This window comes from Ooceraea biroi, chromosome 6 (assembly GCF_003672135.1).
Source record: "Ooceraea biroi isolate clonal line C1 chromosome 6, Obir_v5.4, whole genome shotgun sequence".
NCBI lineage: Eukaryota > Metazoa > Arthropoda > Insecta > Hymenoptera > Formicidae > Ooceraea > Ooceraea biroi.
The window spans coordinates 11,971,144-11,990,875 of NC_039511.1; the positions used below are offsets into that span (position 1 = coordinate 11,971,144).

Here is a 19,732-nt window from a genome sequence, read left to right on the forward strand (position 1 = left end):
TATTGCCAAAACTGTTGCTGAACACACAAGAAAAAACTGTTCTGTCGAGAAATATATTCGAAAAATTTATTACTCATGGAGTTTGGCATATTTTGAATACCATGTATTAAATATTATTAGAATATTTTTTAATATATAAACAATAAGGCGTATATATGTAGAAAAAGTATATTATATATGCTATAATATTATTAGGTTATATTTCCAGCGTGTTGCGAAAAGTATTATATCTTTTATATAATTCTGTAGTTAATTAAGAGCACAATTAGTCTTTCCTTTAGAGATAGTAAGCAAAATTCTGTCAGGTTTAATTTAATTCACCGGGCAACAGCGAAAATGTTGTTGAATAGCGTAATCGGGGAGGAAACGAATTTATCCAATTTCAAAACGATTCGAGAAGCATGATTAATCCACTCTTAAAAAAGCCGTGTTAAATCAAATCGAAATCATTGTTGCCTCTTTTCCGCAACGCTGATTGGTTATTTCGATTCGCGTTGTGCGTTATGTTCAGTTTAGATTACCATCGTGCGGCTGTCTTCGCGTGGAGGTTAACAATTTGGTAGAGTGTGATAATTGTGTATATGTATAATAAATAATAGATATAAGATATTATTATTCGAAATATTATTAGATTAATATTGAAAAATAAAATAGCGCGCACCTGTGTTGTACTAGTTTTTATAAATTTTTATTATTACCGTGATAAATATTGCGAAGATATTTCGTGCAAATTGCAGAAATTGGATTTATCTTAACAGTTTGAAATTTTGTGCGTATTTTTTTAACATATAGATCGTAAATCTGTCGTAAAATTATAGGATATATCTTTATTGCAGAAATCATACGTACGTTATGAGCGTCGTAACTTATATTTATCGTGAAATGAACAAAATTTTAGGACACGTGTTTTCATTATTAATAACTGCGTCGGAAATTGCCAAAATATATGCATTACCGCTTTCTGGAGTTCTGTCCGTGTAATCTCGTGTTACAAGTCGTAATCACTTCGAAATTGGAGTTATATGAGGCGCGCAGTTTTGTTATTAATTAATCATGCTTCTCGAATCGTTGTGAAATTGGATAAATTCGTTTCCTCCCCGATTACGCTATTCAACAACATTTTCGCTGTTGCCCGGTGAATTAAATTAAACCTGACAGAATTTTGCTTACTATCTCTAAAGGAAAGACTAATTGTGCTCTTAATTAACTACAGAATTATATAAAAGATATAATACTTTTCGCAACACGCTGGAAATATAACCTAATAATATTATAGCATATATAATATTCTTTTTCTACATATATACGCCTTATTGCTTATATATTAACAAATATTCTAATATTTAATATATGGTATTCAAAATATGCCAAACTCCATGAGTAATAAATTTTTCGAATATATTTCTCGACAGAACAGTTTTTTCTTGTGTGTTCAGCAACAGTTTTGGCAATAAACTCTCATAAAGGGACTCAAAACTTGTTTTTATAAAAATAAAATTATTGTGTTGTTGGTGATATTTTAAATATGCAGTCAAGCGTAATTAAAGCACGAGCGGAAATCGAATCATTAGAACACACTATTTGTATTATATTTAAATCTGTTTTCTTGTGTACAACTCGGTTTTCCGTTTTGGTGTTTTCTTGCTACGTGTATTTTTACATTTTCATCGAAACCATTCGGAAAAAACACGCGATTTAATTTTCAGTAAAATTTTTATAGTACTCGCTGCAACTGTGTAACAGGTTCTTATAAAAAAACAAGAAAAAATGATTCAACATGGTGAACGTTATTAGCTACAATAAAGATAAAGCAATGAATGAATGTGGCACACGGTAAGTAATCGCGATTCATTTTCATTAGCTTTATTAACAGACCCCGCGGTTACGCGCGGAATTAGTACCTTGCAATTTCAATTAAATTCTCTTCACGGCGACCGCGCCGGAAAATGGTTCAAAGTAAATTACGCGGTGCGCAATGCAATTTCGACGATAAATAATACAGCGGCAATCTCTAGCTCGGATGGCAAAACTGCTCTCTCACTCCCAGCAAACGCCAGATTTGTTAATAATTGAAAATTCAACTAACTGGATATAAATTAATACGTGCCATACGCATTTGTCGTGCACACGTAACGTATTCACATTTCACAACCTTTGAAAAGAGAATCAGAACTCTCCAGATACCTTTAACGTAGTCTCTTGTATTAAAAACTTATTGGTTTTATTATTAAAAATTATATTAAGAAAGAATGTCATAAACAGAAGATTGAAAAATTCAAAAGCGTAATTTAATTGCAAAAAATTGTCAAATATACTTTTTCGAACAGTGAATTAAGTTTAAATTAGGATAAATTAAGGATAAATTAGGACAAGCACCATAGTGATGACGGTCTTGATGGCTTCCGCTGTAGCCTCTTCGCTTGAGGGCGTTTCAACGAGGGTGCTGCCCAGATATTTAAGAGTGAACCTCGCCTCGGACGCATCCTCGGATTCCTCCCCGTGTGTCGTACCGGCCGAGCCGCCACCTTCTACGCACTCACGGCTGTTCGCCAGCGCCCATTCCTCGCACAGCTCTGAAAGTGAACACCATATGATATATTGAGACAAACTTGATCTACAGTCTCGTCGGAAATCAATTTCGCAAAATTTAAAAACCATCCCTCAATTTAAATCAATATAAAACTTTCAACGGAATATTTTGTCATGCGATATTCAAAGAGGGAAAAATCAGCTCGAAACTTTTTTTATCGTACGTTTCAAGCGTTAAATCTACGTTGATCTTGCGAAAGGGGATAATGTGAGGATTCCTGAAATAATGGAAGAGGGATGAAAAGATAAAAATATGGATACCGTTGCTCTTTACGAAAAAGCGCGCACGAATCCAAGGATAAATGCTATGGTGGATGGAAAGGGGGATGACCGGTGTAGCATTAGGTTCGTGCAACCACGTAAAGCCGACCTCGTTGTCTATCTACTTCGTGACGGGAATAACCGCGCGTGTGCGGCAATAATGGATGTCCTGGTTGTATGTATCCCGCACGTTGCAACGATTCCCCATTCCAAAACTGGTCGAGTTTCTGCCACTCCGCGGAACCAGTCTTGAACACCACGACGTGAAACATCAACAATTTTGTCAAACCTGATACGATAACAAAATAAAGATTCACGAAAATAACATCTAAACATTCATAAAAAGCTATAAAATATCCTGGACAGAGTTGATACTTATTAAATTGTCATTATTCTTGATAAAAGTTATTCTTGCTTTTAAGTCAATAATGATACATATTTTACCTTTACGAAAAATAATAAAAATATAATGGAAAATATATTTAGCTTGAAGAAAATTAAGTGTAATCACTGTGAACAGAAATTTTGATTAACAAAATAAAACAGTAGTCTAACGATGAAGATAATTTTGTAATAATTATTTCGCGATCTGAATCAAACTTATTCACACTGGAATAATTGAGATTTGAACATTTCACTGATTTTATTGTTTAATATACAATTCTAATTAATTATTGCAGCATCGGTAATCTTAATTAAAAATATATTGAACTGGCCTTATTGCTGCGATTCGCCGCAAGGTTTGTGGAACAGTATCAATAGTTGAGATACTGCTCGCTCGCAAAAAGGTCTGAAAGTTTGCGAGTGGTTCTCGACGTTATTGTCGAGTGCAAAACTTTATCCGCGAAACAATGCTGTAAAAGCGACGGAAACTCGTTACCAGTTCGTGACGTGCCGGGATGCGTCGTAATGTCCCGATCGCAAAAAGAAAATTGAGTCCGCGCGGTCCCACAGGCGCTTCCCCCGCAAATATATTTCTTTATGAGAGTTAGTGCTTCGCTACAATGTGCCAAAAGTTTTCGCGCCGTTACAACAATACGCGTCCGACTTTGTCCTTTTGAGTCTCGCGGCTTGTAGATCGATTGGAAAAATAAAAGTCGTGATGCAGCTCGAATAGTCCGATAGAATCCCATCAATCGTATTTGATTGCGGAAAAGCGCAGTATAAGAGTATAAGTGGCAAAGTATATTATGTTAAAAATTATGTATATTTTATGTTAAAAATTAAAATAACTTTTTATGAATTTCTTGCCGCAAAAATATCGGCTCTAAATATCTGTCAAAACGTCGAAACGTTTTTATAGATAGCGATATATTATTTTGATATAATTTTGATTCATATTCTTTCACATACATATATATATTAATTTGTACATTAGTTACACGACGTTTGTAAAAAATGTTCGGAAAATAGTCATTTCTAGTTTTTCCCTGTCACAAGAAAATTCAGACGATGAATTTAGTCATGATGTGAATATATATTTCACGAATGTTCCTTTCAAGGGATATAATAAGAAGAATTGCCTTCAGAGTCGATCGACGAATATTTTAATATTTCAACGGGCGCGTTGACAGGCCGCTACGTGAAAGCCGTCGTACCTACGTGAAAGGCGCACGACGCTGCTGACGGAAACGCAATGCCATCCGGCTGAAAATTTATGCGAACCGCTTCCATCCGGCACAGCGCGACGGAAAGCCGATATGTGCGGTGTACACGCCAGAAATTCTCTGAAATTTCACCGAGAAAAAGACAGCCAAGGGATGATGAGCGCGGCAAACGTCATGGAAATTTTCAGACGCAATTCTGTCGTGCTCGAAACTTCTGATCGTAAAGTTAGCAGTTGATTTTACGAGAAAATTTGTGGCTTGTTCCCGACATAGATCGAGCGAGGTTCCCTAATCCCCTTTAGGCAATCTTTACACACTCTCAAGTCTTCGAGCCCTTCTTCCACGCCCTATATAGGCTACCATGAAAATTTGCGGGCTGCAACGATGTCGAAGTTACGGTAACATGAGCTTTACGAGCGTCCCTTCCGATCGAAGTGCTTTTACGCGTGTGAACATCGCGAGGGAGATCTCGAAGGAGAAGCGCAGCCTCCGCGATGGAGATGAAGGAATCTCGCGGCTCGTCTTACTCTTTAGGAAGTTTCTGGCATAGCTTGCGGCGACAGTATCTCCTCTTTCTCTCTTCTCTCTCTCTCCCTCTCTCTTTCTCTTTCTCTTTTTCTCTCTTTCTCTTGGGTAAAAGCAATTTGTGGGGTGCTTTTCTCGTCCCGGATGCGGACTCCGCGAGATTGGTCCAATTACCTGAAGTTTTTCAGCAATTACCATAACGATCGCCGGACGGCCGAGCCGCGAGTGGGATTAACCATTCGAAGGATTGAGATTTTTCCCTCGCGAGAGATTTATTTGCAGTTTAATCCGTTGCACATAAATCCCTTTTAAACAATTCGAATTCAGGTAAAAACTTTCTCGGTCCGGTCGAGGTTGGCGCGGCGGATGAAATCTTCGCCAGCGATCTTTCAGCCGTGCGGAACGTATCCACGCGACCGGTTTTATTTCTCCCTTATTTCCGATCCGATTCGTCCACGTGTACACGTGCGGGGGTTAACCGGGGTAAAATTTCTTTCCTCGGCTTATTGCGCGCCAACGAGATTTTCTTCCCTTGCGCGTTCGATATACACCGCTGCGGAACGATAGGAACGGAATTGATGCTACTTTCTTCTCTCCTACCTATCCTTTCCTTCCATCTTTTCTCTTTCCGCGAGTTCTCTTGCAAGTCGCGAATGCAATCTTACCGGCGCGGCGCGACCGAAAATCCCGCTGCAACTCTCGACGCCCGTTTACGTACGATATACATAGATTTGTTTCTCCTGAGAAAGTTAAAATTGGATTGCATAGTGATTTGTGATATTCGACAATAACGATTTGAAATATTCGGTATGTTCCTCGCACTTCGAACCCGCAAACTTTTAAACCATTGATGGACTCAACCCTTAAAATTAATTTCAATTTGCTAAAGATGTAAAAACGCTACTGTACATTTTTAAAGCGAGGATTTCGAAATGCTGAAAAGATTTTTGCGGAATTGTGCAAAAAATATAAAAATATAAAATTTATTGTAATCTATAACTTTCTGCGATTTTGTAATTCTTTCCACGTATCGAAAATCAAGGTAAAAAGACCGTGTTTGCGTTAAAATATTTCAGAAAAACGGCATTTCCAGAGAAATTCCGTTTTTTCCGCTCCAGTTGGATTATCGGAATTAAATTCGTCTTCCGTCATCACGTTCGCTAAAGAGAGATATCCAGCGATACTGCGTTTGTAATATCGAGCAGTAACGCGGATCAATGGGCGCTGCGTGCTGTGAAGGCGGAAAAACGAGGAGGGTAGCTAACGGGCAACGGACGCAGTTGTGCGGGAACGAACGAACGAGCGGTTTTCCATTTCGCGACAGCGATCCACCGTAGGATTTCCACTGAATACGGTTTTCCATCCGGAGGACTACGCGCGTATCCGTATGGGTACGCGCGTTTCATTCGTCTCTCGGTTCTGCAACACCCGACTGCTGTCCGATATATCTCTTCTCCGCGTGTACGTACGCTGGGCGTTTCCTACGCAAAATCGAGCGGCAACTACATCCGCCGCTCCACCGGCGTAAAGCTCGGCGATATGAAATTATTGACGAGCGACAGCATTTTCTCATTTTTCTCTTCGTCTCTTGCGCGTCTTTCAGTTCGCGAAATATTAATTTAAATAGAGAAAGAAAGGAAGGAAGAAACGCGCGACGTTGGTCTTAAGTGAATCTCCGATATTAATTGTGTCCTCGAGTATCGATGTCTCGAAATGAAAGTAACATCATATTTCGTTTCATCTTTGACATCGTATTAATTAATTTCTCATTTAACTTCGGCTTCAGTCTGCAGGTGAATAACGAAATCAATCTCCTTAATCGATTTCTAGATTTGCGTCTAATGCTAAATATATCTTCTCTTTCTCGCTTGCCCTTTCTCGCTTGCCCTTTCTCTCTAGACTTATGTTTTTCGTAAGCTCTTGTTAATAGAGGCAAACGCGTTTTCGTCGAACGTGAGCAATTGTTCTAATAGCGTTAGCCTTCGAAGCGTTTGCCATGACAAACAAGAGCGGATGCATTCGCGCTGTTTTATGCATACGGCCAAATGTGTTTCGAGGCAGTGGCTCGGCCGAGGATACCGAGCCGCATAGTAATCGCGTGCAAACGCCCGAGCGCAAACAATGCAGCCGCGCGGTGCAATCGGCGAAATTGAATCGGCGAAAATTGGCCCCCAGCGCGCACACCAAATCTCGTCCCTTAACTGGATTGTTTACAGTGAGCAACGACGGAAAAGGGGATGGGAATCTCGTTAGGCAGCCCCTTACATGCAGGCGGGAATGCGCGGAGTGTCCCGGAAATCTCGCACTTTCCCCCGATTACGTTGTGCACATACACGTACACACATACATACACACGTAGGATACATGTACGACAAATTTCTCGATAAATCTATGATCGATTCTCAATTTGTCGTTACGATAAACTGCTGTGCTATCAACGGATTGCGCCAAATCGACCGAAATATATCTCGCGATTATGTTATTCAGAGAAAGATATCATTCCAGCGAAGTCGTTTGTAGCATTTTCCGCGATTTATCCGGATCTTATCGGGCGCAATAACTGCCAGCAGGATACTGATCCAGATTCCCAAGTCGACTTGATTTACGAACTCCACGTCACGAGCAATTTAGACGGAGTCTAACTGTCCGTCGAGGTCCTTACTTTATGGGCAAAATACTGTTCGGTTCGATATACAGGAACGTATATATGTGTGTATGTGTGTGTCTCAGAGGGATTTCCACTTTACGAACGGGAATAGACAGAAGAGAGACGAAGGGAGGAGCCACCCAGAAGGAAATCGAACAACTCTTCCAATATCGCGACCGTTTGGCTTTCATCCGAAATTAAGAATTCTTATTGTAATCCGACTTATTCTTTTCACCGTGCTATTATATCCTACATCCGATCGTATTTCCGCTCATTAATCACGGACGTAATCTCTCTAATTCACTCGAGATCTTAAAATTGGATCTTGAAAAGGACTTGTCAGCTAGGTACTCTCGTGAAAGCGCCAAGTTCCAATATTGATCCGATTCTTAATTCACAATTCGCTCTTCCCATTTATAATCAATATCTATGACTTGATTTATAGATGCTAAAAACAGCTCAAGATATTTCAAAGATTACTGAAACAATATAGAATATAAAATAAAATCAGTTTTCTTTTAACTGGCAGTTCGTAAAATAAATTAGCAGCTACTAAAATAAAATTAGTGAACTCTTAAATAAGAGTTTTTGGAAAATTTCTTGGAATCTCTTCACATTTCCCACGACGTGCGCAGCATCTCACAATAGTCTGCTTTAATCGAAAGGCGAGTGTGAATTTCCAGGATCGACGTAATGTCCCCGAAGCTGCGTCGTTTCTCGCAGCAACGAAGAAGCGTATCGTCGTCGACTGGAACGGAGCTCAATAAACTTGGGATCTTTATTTCCGGCGACGCGGAGGATGAACCTGTGAGATACGTCTAACTGCCGCGCAGGAGTAAACCGCATTTTGCTCGAACGAACTGATAGTGGTACGAATGTCACGTTTTATTTTCAAGAGTGGCTCATACTTTACACAAAACGTGTTTCTCTGTAAATAACAAAGCAATGAAACTTGTAATAAATTAAATTAATAAAAACTTAAATGAAAACATAAATAGATTTATTACTAATTACAGTTTAAAATATGTTACTAATTACGACTTAAAATATACGTAAAGATTAAGCATTTAAGAATGCAAATAACAAATTGCATGGTCAAAAATATCATCTAATATCAATTAATTAATTATAAATTAAATAAATAATAGAGAAATAAAGAAAAATAAATTAAATAATGAAGAACACGTATAAGCGAGGAAACGCGAAAATTACAATAGAAATAAATAAAAACAGTTTCAAGTAGGTTAAAAGAAATCTGATATTAAACTATAAAACAAGCAAAGATTTAGCACTATCATAATTCTATAGCTGCTAGGTGCCAATAAGACTTAATTCTTAGATCTCGTATCTCCACTCCGTATTCGTCCGATTCGTTCGAATCGTAGAATAGCATTTCTCACGATAAGGAGCGTTCATAGATTTTTCCACCTCATAAAATAACCATGCGCGCACACGCTGTAATCGCGTTTGCATATTTACGTATCACGGTTTCCCGATAGTAAAATACAATTTTTCTGCCGATCACGCGCATGGTCGAGCTTCGCTATGCGCGTAGACGCGCATCGATGCTTATACAGCCCTACGTTATCCGAGAGAAAAGATAGTAAGATGGATTTTCATAAGCTTCTATATCGTTGTAAACCACGTTCATGGCAAATCGTAGATTCGATTTTTATTTCAATGTTTTTATGAGATTCTGTCCAATCAAGAAGTTTTGTACTCCTTCCGAGTGGAAAATCAGAAATCTCGTAACTTGAATTTGCAGTTATTTTGTTCTCTTTAATTTATATTATAATATTTATTAATATTTATATATATTATAATTTTCATTAAAAGTACAGACGCAATAATATTACTTTATTAATATTTTGTTATAGAATTTTTTTCTATCTACAGCTCAGAACGCGCTTACAACGATAAAAAAAGCGCTTTTATTGTAGCTTCTCATCCAATCAGATGGTTTTCAAGCCACTTTTGGAGGCGTTTCTATCATTGTAAGCGCATTCTGAATAGGGACTTACATCTCCTAAGAAACGCGGCTTTGTCACAACGATGAAACGCAAAGCATAACCGTACGTCGCGATAAACAAACAGATCTTTGAAACAATAATGGCAACAGCAATCGTTCGAAAATAATCTTTCAGCAACAAAATGGCTGGTTGATTTATTTCGATGAATACGGTAGCGCCATTTCGTTGAACGGATGTAAAATATTCATAGCTTTTTCTATTCCGTAAACTAAGAGGAAGAAGAGGGGTCACCGCTTATATCTGTAGGGATCGAACCGAATTTCTGCGCATAAATTATTCGCGCGAGACACCACACGCTTTACGTCCAGAAAACTTTTAATTGTATAACTTCGTATTGCACCGGACCCCGACCCCAGCATCCGTTCTATACACGCGCACCGTCCGTGTTTCCATTAATTTGGAAAATACGGGAAGCGGTCATTGTGAAACTGTACGGCTGAATACAACTCAAGTAAACTACTTATTCTCACCGCTGTTTGAAACCAAAACAAACGAATAATTAGAAAAACAACACGATTTTCACGATAAAAAGTAAAAATGTATTTCGTTATTAAATCATTTTATAATTGATCATAAACTCAATACATTCTAATGTCTTCAACTAAACGTGAAATGTATTATTTATAAAAAATCATATTTAATATAATAAGAAAGAAAAGAGGAATACCAAATGTACCAAGTGTAATCTTCATTTCTGGAATTATTAAATAGTTTTATTGACAAAAATATATGTTAACAAGCATTTTTGTAGTTTTCATTAAAGCACATATATGAAAAATCATAACTTTTTATCTTTCATTTTTTTAAATTACAAAGAAAATCGTCGGTTTACGGTAACAGTGCTGCAAGCATCAAAATTTCGACAAAATGGCACGATAAAGCGATACGGTAATCTGTGCAAATAACAACCAGCGATGGTCAAATCAACCCTTCTTTCTCGCTCGCAGGAGGTAAATTCGACATAATGGAAGCTGCGCGTCCTGATTTGCCAGCAGAATGCCACTTCATTCGCTTCATGGTCTTAATTTTAACGACTCTTTGCAGTTTCCCTGTGCTTTACGAGATTATTATATGAGGGAGAGTAATGAGCGGTTTGGGTACGCGCACTCAAGAAGCCGTCGTGTATTTTGCTATGAGCCGCGACTTTATATGCGATAAAAGACATTCTTTCCTTCTACTTTATTTAATTTCTCAACTAAATAATACAATAATAAAAAATAATTAATCTTTTCAGCTTCTCCAAAATTTTTACTTATGAATGACAAAATTTGGAGAAAAATTCTAAATAAAAATTTCTATATAAATATCTTTCATGACTGATATTGGGTTGACCGAAGAATTTGGTGAGTTTTTAAAAAATTTTATTAATTTAATTAATGTAAAGTTTTGCGTTTAAATTGTATTTATAAAGTCCATACGGACTTTTTCCAATCAATCCAATATATTGGGAAATAAAACTTTCTTGAAAAGTAGTAATTTTCCGTGAAATTTTTGAAAAATTAATTCTACATTCTACAATCTTAAAAATGTATAGAAATAGTCTAGTACAAATATAATATAACGAAGCTATGCAATCAAACCTTAATGCTGTGGTTAGTCTGTATAAATTATGGATCATTTGTAGATAGAAAGCTGTACAAAACTGATTTGATATATCGTTCCCACGCTCGCGTAACATCTCAACGAAATAAAGAAACTTCAAATGCCGTGCACTCAACATTTTCACCCTCGCAGCAGCATCTCGCAAAGACCAAACTCGCTGCACTTCCCTTGATTATACAAGTGAAACAAAAACGAGGCGTGTACACCGCGAGCCGCAGGAAAACGCGCCGCTTCCGCTCCCGCATACTTTTTAAAGTCATATTCCGGCTAATTCCATTCACAAAGAAATAAGCCGTGTTCTTCGCAACTAATTAAAAAATGCAAAACGAGAAAACAACGTGCTTTTATGCAAGAGAACGACAGCAGTGCGGCGACGCTTGATTCGCTCTTTTAGTTTACTCCGGTCTTTATCCACTCAAGAAATTTGAATCTTTCATGAGTCGCTCCTGTACGATTGTAGATGTTTCAAATCCTAGGCTTTCTGTAATTTCTAAAATGAACAAGTAAGTTTCTAACCGACAATTTTCATCTTAACAATGATTAAACTCTTGTGCTATAGTTCTTGAAGTAATAAAAATTTCAAAACATTCGGCTTTTATTTGTAGTTGGAGAAAGATATAGATTTAGTAGACATGTTTGAAACTAATTCGAATAAGAAAACAATATCGTTATTTTTAATGAAGATGTCATTTACAGTTATATTATCGAATATCTACAGTTTTTTTTAAAGTTATTTAAAGGTACAAATGTGATAAAAGATGTTTGATTTATTTCATCAAAATCAAATAAACGACTTTAAATTTAATGTAACTCTATCACATTGTTCTCAAAGACAATTAATAAGTTTTTATTTATGAGCAGGTAAAACTGTAAGTAATCTTACTGAAATATTGCAAGAAATAATTAGATCGATTGCGATCAATTTTCTCCAAATTTCGTTAAACAGATTTTTAAATAATTTATAACTCGTTAAATTAATAGATAGCGAAAAAAACGCGAAAAGCACTTAGACAAATTTATGCCAACCAGAAAGTAATTAAAGAAAGCACGGTTACGAGATATTACACGATAATTGAAAGTTCTTACTTTCCATTTCAAAGCTTTTCAACACCAAAGAAAAGCTTTATTCTTAAAGAATGAACCGCGCTTGACAAGGGCTAAAGTGATTATTACTTTTATTATTTCCTTGGCGTAACACAAGAAAAGGAAAGACCACCATCAGCACAGTGCGCAGTGGTGTAGCGAAATGAACTTTTCAAAGTTGCATTAGCGGCCCGTCTAATTGCACTCGTGCGGTGAAAGCAAGCTGTTCTTTCGCAAATAATTAAAAAATATATACACTGACTTTGTATTTGCGAGTCTGCATAGCCAACGCGTCGAGTGGAATTTTTTAAATCTTTCAAAAAGATATGAGAGTGCCAAAAAAAGGACATATGAATTTCGTTCATATTTTATAACACATATAATATAATATGGATAACTTAATAGAACTGAGTCTCGGCTTCCGTGGCTCTCTCTTCTCTCTCTAAATCACGGCTTTAGTGACTTATAAGCAAAGAAGGGGGGAATTACTTTTATATATCCTCATACTCATAGAAAATATCTCGCAGCTAGATGATTAATCAAGGGTACACTCGACCTTTCCCGATTTAAAAATATGAAAGATGCAAAAACAAGAGAGATACATGGAAGTCCTTACTTCATAAAAATTTAAAAACATCCACCGGCATGTAACGTACTTTTTGACGCGGCGACCTTATTTTCGTGGAAATTGTCTTTGGAATATACATCGGCGTGAAGATATGTCCCTTTTATGACCAGGTTGTATATGAAGGGAATTTTTATTGAGAGACATTTTTATGTAAAGATGTTACATGTATAAGATATTGCATAGTTTTCTATAAAGATATAGAGCTGAGAAAATTTTAAATATTGTAACAACTTTATGGTTAATATACTATTTCTTTTTTACTTAATTTAATTTAATTGTTAATAAAATATTTTTAATTAACTTAGTTTTTTCGTATGTAATTGCAGTTATTTCATTTCAAAATAAATAAAAGCCAACAAGTAATGATAATATAAGCTTTAAAATTGATTATATAGAACGACAGATATAACGCAACATTTATAGCTTTCCTTATTGTAAAAGACTCAAAAGAGTTATAAAACATTATAACATTACATATAATATAAACAAGCATTATAATAGTTTTTAAATAAAAGATGATAAGAAAATTTTATATTTTTTATATTAAACGTTTTCGAAAACAAATTCTGTTTATTTCCCCGAAGAAAACACGCAGTCATGAAGAATACATATTTAATAACTTCTCCGTTTGGATAATGCTTATCAAACACGGCTGCACCATCGCGGAAACGTGACCCTCCTTTGGTCATACCTCTTATAGGATAATAAGATTTTTCACTACTTCGTGACTAGAACTGCATGAAAAATTTCGTCAAGTTCATTTATGCGCGACAAAATATTTTTCCAGTGAGAAACGTCAATTATCGTGATCGCGGAGAGTCATCAGAAGGATGTTTGGATTCAAGAAGGAGGTAAAATATTTTTATAGAGACTCCCAAGAAACCGAGGCCAAAGAGAAAAGAGAATTCATGTCGGGAAACGCGTTCCCCGATCACGTCCGTGGAATTTCGTTGTCCCCTCGGAACGAGGAATCTTTTTCATGAAGGAAGCGTCAATTACTCTTTCTATCGGTAGTGATAAGGGATTCCGAAAGGAAAGGACCGTTCTGAGGACGAAGAGGGATCCCTGACAATGCTGGCCGACGCGAAAAGCAATTTCTCCTTCTCCTCTCGTTCTAAGGAGACACCCAAAGGAAAGGATTTTCCCTTCGTCGCGCAGCTATTTCCTCTTTGAGCTCTCCTTTCTCCCGATTGGACCGTGCCTTCATGCCCTTTTACCGCCGGAGGCGCTACTTCGGAACGGAATTACGAGCGATCGCTCGGGAATGAGTAATCAAACACGTTCATATACGAGTAATGAACTTTTGCATCCAGTTTCGAGTTTACGTTGCCTCGAGCGTCGTAATTTATTCAATCTATCGAACGATGAATACTCTGATAAAAATTTTTAATAAGCCTTAAAAAAACATAAATGTAAAAATTGTAAAATAATATCGTAAATTGTAAAAAGAGTCATGAGATGAATTTCAAATAAATTATGTTTGAACGTAAAATTGATTTCATTAATTAAAAATAAAAGAATAATTAGATTAAGTACAGAATTAAATGAGACAAGCTCTTTCTAAAACAATTACCTATATAAACTTATTTCTAAATACAATACTATTTAGAAATAAAACGTGTCTGCATCGTATACATTAATCAAATTATGAAAGAAATGATTAAACTTTCAGCGTTAATTTAATTTCAAATTGCTTTAAGAGAAGAAACGGATATGTGTATGTATGTCAAGAAAATATTTAATGAATAATGAATAACAGTGGATATATTTAATCAGGCTTGCATTAAGGAAAGAATAATTGATGAAGTGCAACAGTCGGACGAGCGATTCCTGCTCTCTGATCCTTTTACCTCTCTTGAATATTTCACGCACGACACTTTTATCGACCACCAAAACGAAATTTCACGAGTGTTACCACTGAATTTAATATTTATGTCGAGAGTCAAGTGATCTTTTCAACTCGGTTTTCATATTACTGCAGGAGAATGTCGTCACGCGTTCGCTCAATCGTCACAAATCACCCCGATCGATTTCCCGCTGCTCGAAAATGAAGCAGCAATCTGTGAACGAACGAGAAATCTTGTGACCATCTTGTGCCAAATACCGTTCACAGTTCATTCATTCGCAATCTAATCAGCCGCGGGGTAAAATTTACTTGGAGAGCCACAATGAAAGTCAATTAAAGCCTCGTGCCGACACGTGAAAAAGCTGCGATCGGAAATAGAAGCGTCCCTCGGCGGTGAAAGTCAGCTTCGGAAAGTCGGAGCCGGTTTTACGAAACATTTTCCATTTGCCCGTCGTGCATTCACCATCATCCCCGGCTCCGCCGAGCCGCTTAAGTGGCAAAAAACCTACCCCTGTCTGCGTGAACTCGCTTCAACTCGAATGCACTTTAACTTCCCGCCCACTTACCCCCCATCCGTTGCTACCTGGTTCTCCTGAGCGAGCAGATCTCGCTTTTGTCTCGCAATTTTCATCTCGCTACTGCGCGAGATCCGTTAAATCGCCCTATTCCCTGGCCGCCATCTTGGCTATTTGTTTTTCCTTTACGAAGACGGAGAGCGGCACGAAACTTCTCGTCGAATATACAATATTGGACATTTATTAGCATTGCAGCGATAACAAGAAATATATATTAATTAGTAAAGTATAATTAAAATATATTATTGATGATTTGATGAGTTTGACAGGAAGTTTAGCTAGAACCAAAATTAAGTCGACGGTTTCTACATCAATTTCTCAGCCTTTTGGGAATGTAATAATCTAAGTTTATGAAGAACGTAGCAATATCTGATATTACTCTATATATGAATATTCCCTTACTATCAAAGAGGGTGGATTAATATCGTAAGCGCTCTTTCGCCCAATCGTCATAATGATCCGCGGATCCGCATTCCGAAACACGTCGCTTTGTCGGAGCATTCCTTCTTGGCAGGATCTACCTCGGTATTCCTCCTGCATGTTCGCGATATTACTAGCGTAACACACGTGAAAGCGGTGTTGAGGAGTTCTCCAAAGCGCGGAGTTAAATCCGCAAGTGTGTTCCGACGAAAGGACCCTGGCGCGAAGAGCTGCGAGCCCGGGCTTTGTGGGCGAATTATGTGCTCGGGTACGAGCAACTTGGACTTACTTCCCGCCCTCAGCCCTTTCATCCGTGCTCCACAACTTGCCGCCCTTCTATGTTTACGACCCTACGGAGCGGGTTAATAAATGTCTCTAAATTACGCTGCCGTCACCGACGCCATTGCCGTTTTGCGCAAGCACGGAAAAGCATTTGCTTTCGGTTATTTGCTTTTTGCTTTGATAGATAAAAATCAGTAGTTATAACTTTAGTAAGAAAAATTACTAATAAAATATAATATTAATAATAAAAATATTACTGATATTACTTTATAATATTATTACTGATTAAAAAAGAAATTTTGTAAACATTGAATGTATTACTTATAATCTCAAAATCTATTGATTAAAAAATCATTTTTGCTCTACCTATTTCTTAATTTTTGATATAAAAAACATAAAATTCAGTTTAGCGATTTCTTTATTAGAGGTTCTTCCATATATGTAATTTCGAAAAATAAAAGTTATTTGAAAAAGAGATTTTTCTTTGTTTTCCTCCTTTTTCTATTGACCTACGGAGATTCACATAAAGACCTAGATATCATGCATTCAAGACTTCTTGTCCAATCTTTTCTCTACATCTGTACGTTATATTCAGTCTACATCCCTTGTTAGCTTTCGAGACTTCGTTCTTGGCATAGCATTTTCTTGGCATCTCTGGCGCTTTTTCAGGAAATTATCTTCTCGGAAACCCGTGAATCTTGTTTGGCTCTTTGGTCTTCTTATTAACCGTGTTTGAAGGGATATGCATGCGCAGGAGTCGAGTAACTGTATAACCGACGAACTAATCCTAGAGGGAAACGGGTCAGCAAGGACTCGCGACGAAATCCTATTACAAGGGACAGATTACTTCTGCTAGGTATCGATCCGAAGCACTCCAGCGTGACGCATCAAAGCCTCTTGGCTAATTCATTGGTCAACCATTAGTTTGCAGGCCAACATCCAACTTACACATATAAGAAATACTATGAAAAATTATTGTATCGAACATATCATTAAATATTTTATGAGAAAAAAGATTGTGAAAAATTGTGAACATTAAGAACAAAAATTATTATAAAAATTAAAATACTATTTCTAGTTTAAATTAGAATGTAGCTTGTGGATTAAATTTCAAATGCGAATGAATTACAAGATATTGATTATTATTTTAATTCTTAGTTTAATTTAACATTTTATCTTTATAAATTTTTGCAAAAGTTTTTATTTGTTATTTAGATTTATTTTAATTGTTATTAGATCCATCATTGCAATTGGGAAAAGAGCTTTCACAGAATTTTATCCTAAATGTATAATTTACATTTATAACATTATAGAGTTCATTCTCTCATCAAAAAATAAAGGGCAAATCTTATGCATTTATAATACATCGATTAACTCTCCGTCACGAAAATCATTTTCAAATTTATTAAAAAACTTGTTCTTCGAATTGTGCAAACAGCATTTCCGGAATATATTTGAAATATATTCTCAGATATTGTCAGATCCTCCTCATACATGGAAAACACGTAAGATACCAAGTGCTATAGGAAAAAGGAACTTTTCTTCAAGACTCCGTCGAAAAATCCTTGCTACATATTCGGTTACTGAGACTTCTGTCACGTCATTTCCAGTTACTTGCGACATTATGAACCAACATTTGTTCTACTTATTTTCTGCCGGGACTTACCACGATTCGCCGCGTTGTAATGGGATTACAAAGCGACAGGATAAAAGCCCGGAAATCATTCCCGTTGCTCGCGCTCCCGCGAGATTAACGCAATCCCGTAATATACGGTAAATTTGCCCCGGTAATCTGCCGTTTCAACAAAAGAAGAGATAACAGTAAACAGACTTCGTGACTGAAAAACTAGTGCACCATGTAGAATAATACGCAAAGATGTTAGCGACGCTTTGCTTATCACTATTCGCATAAATTCTCGCCATCTTAAATAAAGTCTCACATGATGGTTATTTCGATTAATATTAACTGCATTAGCTTGATTTTCTGATTCTGAAGAGTCAAGAAGAATTTAAGTAAAAACAAATTAATTTTTCTATGTAGTATTAATTCTTACTTATTTAATTCCCTGCACATGCTATCATAATAAAATATTTTAAATATAATATATTACATGCGCTATCTTAATCATAAATTATATCTAGTTTATTGTTGCATCAAAATTCCTCAGGAAGTGAAAAAGACGCGGAACTCGATCCGTTCAAAAGAATAGTGAAGAAAAACCGTCGTAACGGAAAACAACCATCTCGTGGGGTCGGCAAGATCGATAGAATCTTTCGAGGCATACAAAAGTAGTAGTCTGGTCTTCGTGGTAGTTTTATTTGTTCCTCGATCTCACTCCCGTGCGCCCAAAGACCACGGGCAGGAATTTCCTGGCAAAATTGAGCTCGCGGTCGAACCAGGAAAGCAAAAATGTCGGGAATGTCTCGACTTCTTTTCCCGAAGGTGAACGTATCGAAAAGAAAAGGAAAGGAGTAAGAGGGACTAGTGACAAGGGAGAAAGGCACGTTTGAAAGAGGAAGAAAGGGTATAAGATTGCGACAGGGCAAAGGAGAGTCGCGATATCTCGGAGAGAAGGCAGGTGACTCAGGGGTGGTGTTTGCATTGGAAATTTAACGGCGAATCGGCGAAGTTGACCAGTTTGGCGAACAGATATCCGACTCTAGGATGTGCGTCTATTCTCCTAACAATAACAGTATTGAATAATGAATGCAACGCAGCTTTCCGCCTCTGTACAGATCGAGTGCGATCTACTTCGATTGTCTCTTGTCGGTGTTCTCCTTATGCATACGTATGAATTGGATAATCAAGTTTTGGAGAGAACAATGACAAGTATCATTAGCGCATCATATAGAGATATCTGTAATCCCATAGGAAAAAGTATAACAATAAACGATCGACTTAATAAATTAATAAATCAAATAATGTTTATATAAACTATATATTCTTTTCTGCATCAGTGGTATGATTCATAATAACCGTTTTATTTAATTACTTAAAAATTAGGGAGTAGAAATTTAAATAGTAATATTTGCGTTTTTGATCTTTTTTATTTTGTTTTAATTGCTTAATTTTTCTCTCTCTCCACTTTTTTTTCTGGAAAAAATAATTTGCTTTTCTCAGAATAAACAACTCATATTTATATTTTCAGAGATTTCTGTAAATTTGATATGGAAACATTCAAGAGAAACAACGTAATCTTCCCCACGTCAAAAAATGTCCGACAAATCTTGTCCGCTCGTGATCCACCGTGCCATTTCTACAATCGCATTGCGTGACGCAAAAAGTAGCCACGCGCTGCATCGCACGCGGCAATTAATTCGGGCAAATCGAATTTCCATGCTAGGAATCTCGACAAAGCGGGTAGCCGAGGGGCAGCCGGCGCTGTCATTTAATTTGTATTTAAATTGAGTGCCGAGCCACCCCCGATCGTCCCCATGCGTCTCCTCTCGTGATTCTCCGATGGGCGCGGCTGGAATAAAGTCCGCGTTCGCGCGAAAAGGCTCGTTTATTTGCCGCCGTTGAGTTGCGACGTCGGGAACTTAAGTCAATTACGATGACATTAATCGAACGAGAGAGCAGCAGAGAGAGAGGGAAGGAGAAGAGAGCGGAAAGTGTGTTAGAGACGTATTCCGTGAG

General features: G+C 37.1%; 1 protein-coding gene across 2 annotated transcripts in view; it reads right to left on the reverse strand.

The window, feature by feature from the left end:
* LOC105285155 (low density lipoprotein receptor adapter protein 1) overlaps positions 1 to 19,732 on the reverse strand; it is a 63,203-nt gene that overhangs the window by 13,219 nt on the left and 30,252 nt on the right. For both annotated transcript variants that reach the window (XM_011349157.3, XM_011349156.2), the window contains exon 2: positions 2,377 to 2,573. In XM_011349157.3, the coding sequence (XP_011347459.1) occupies positions 2,377 to 2,573 (197 nt within the window). The remainder of the gene's footprint in view (positions 1 to 2,376; positions 2,574 to 19,732) is intronic.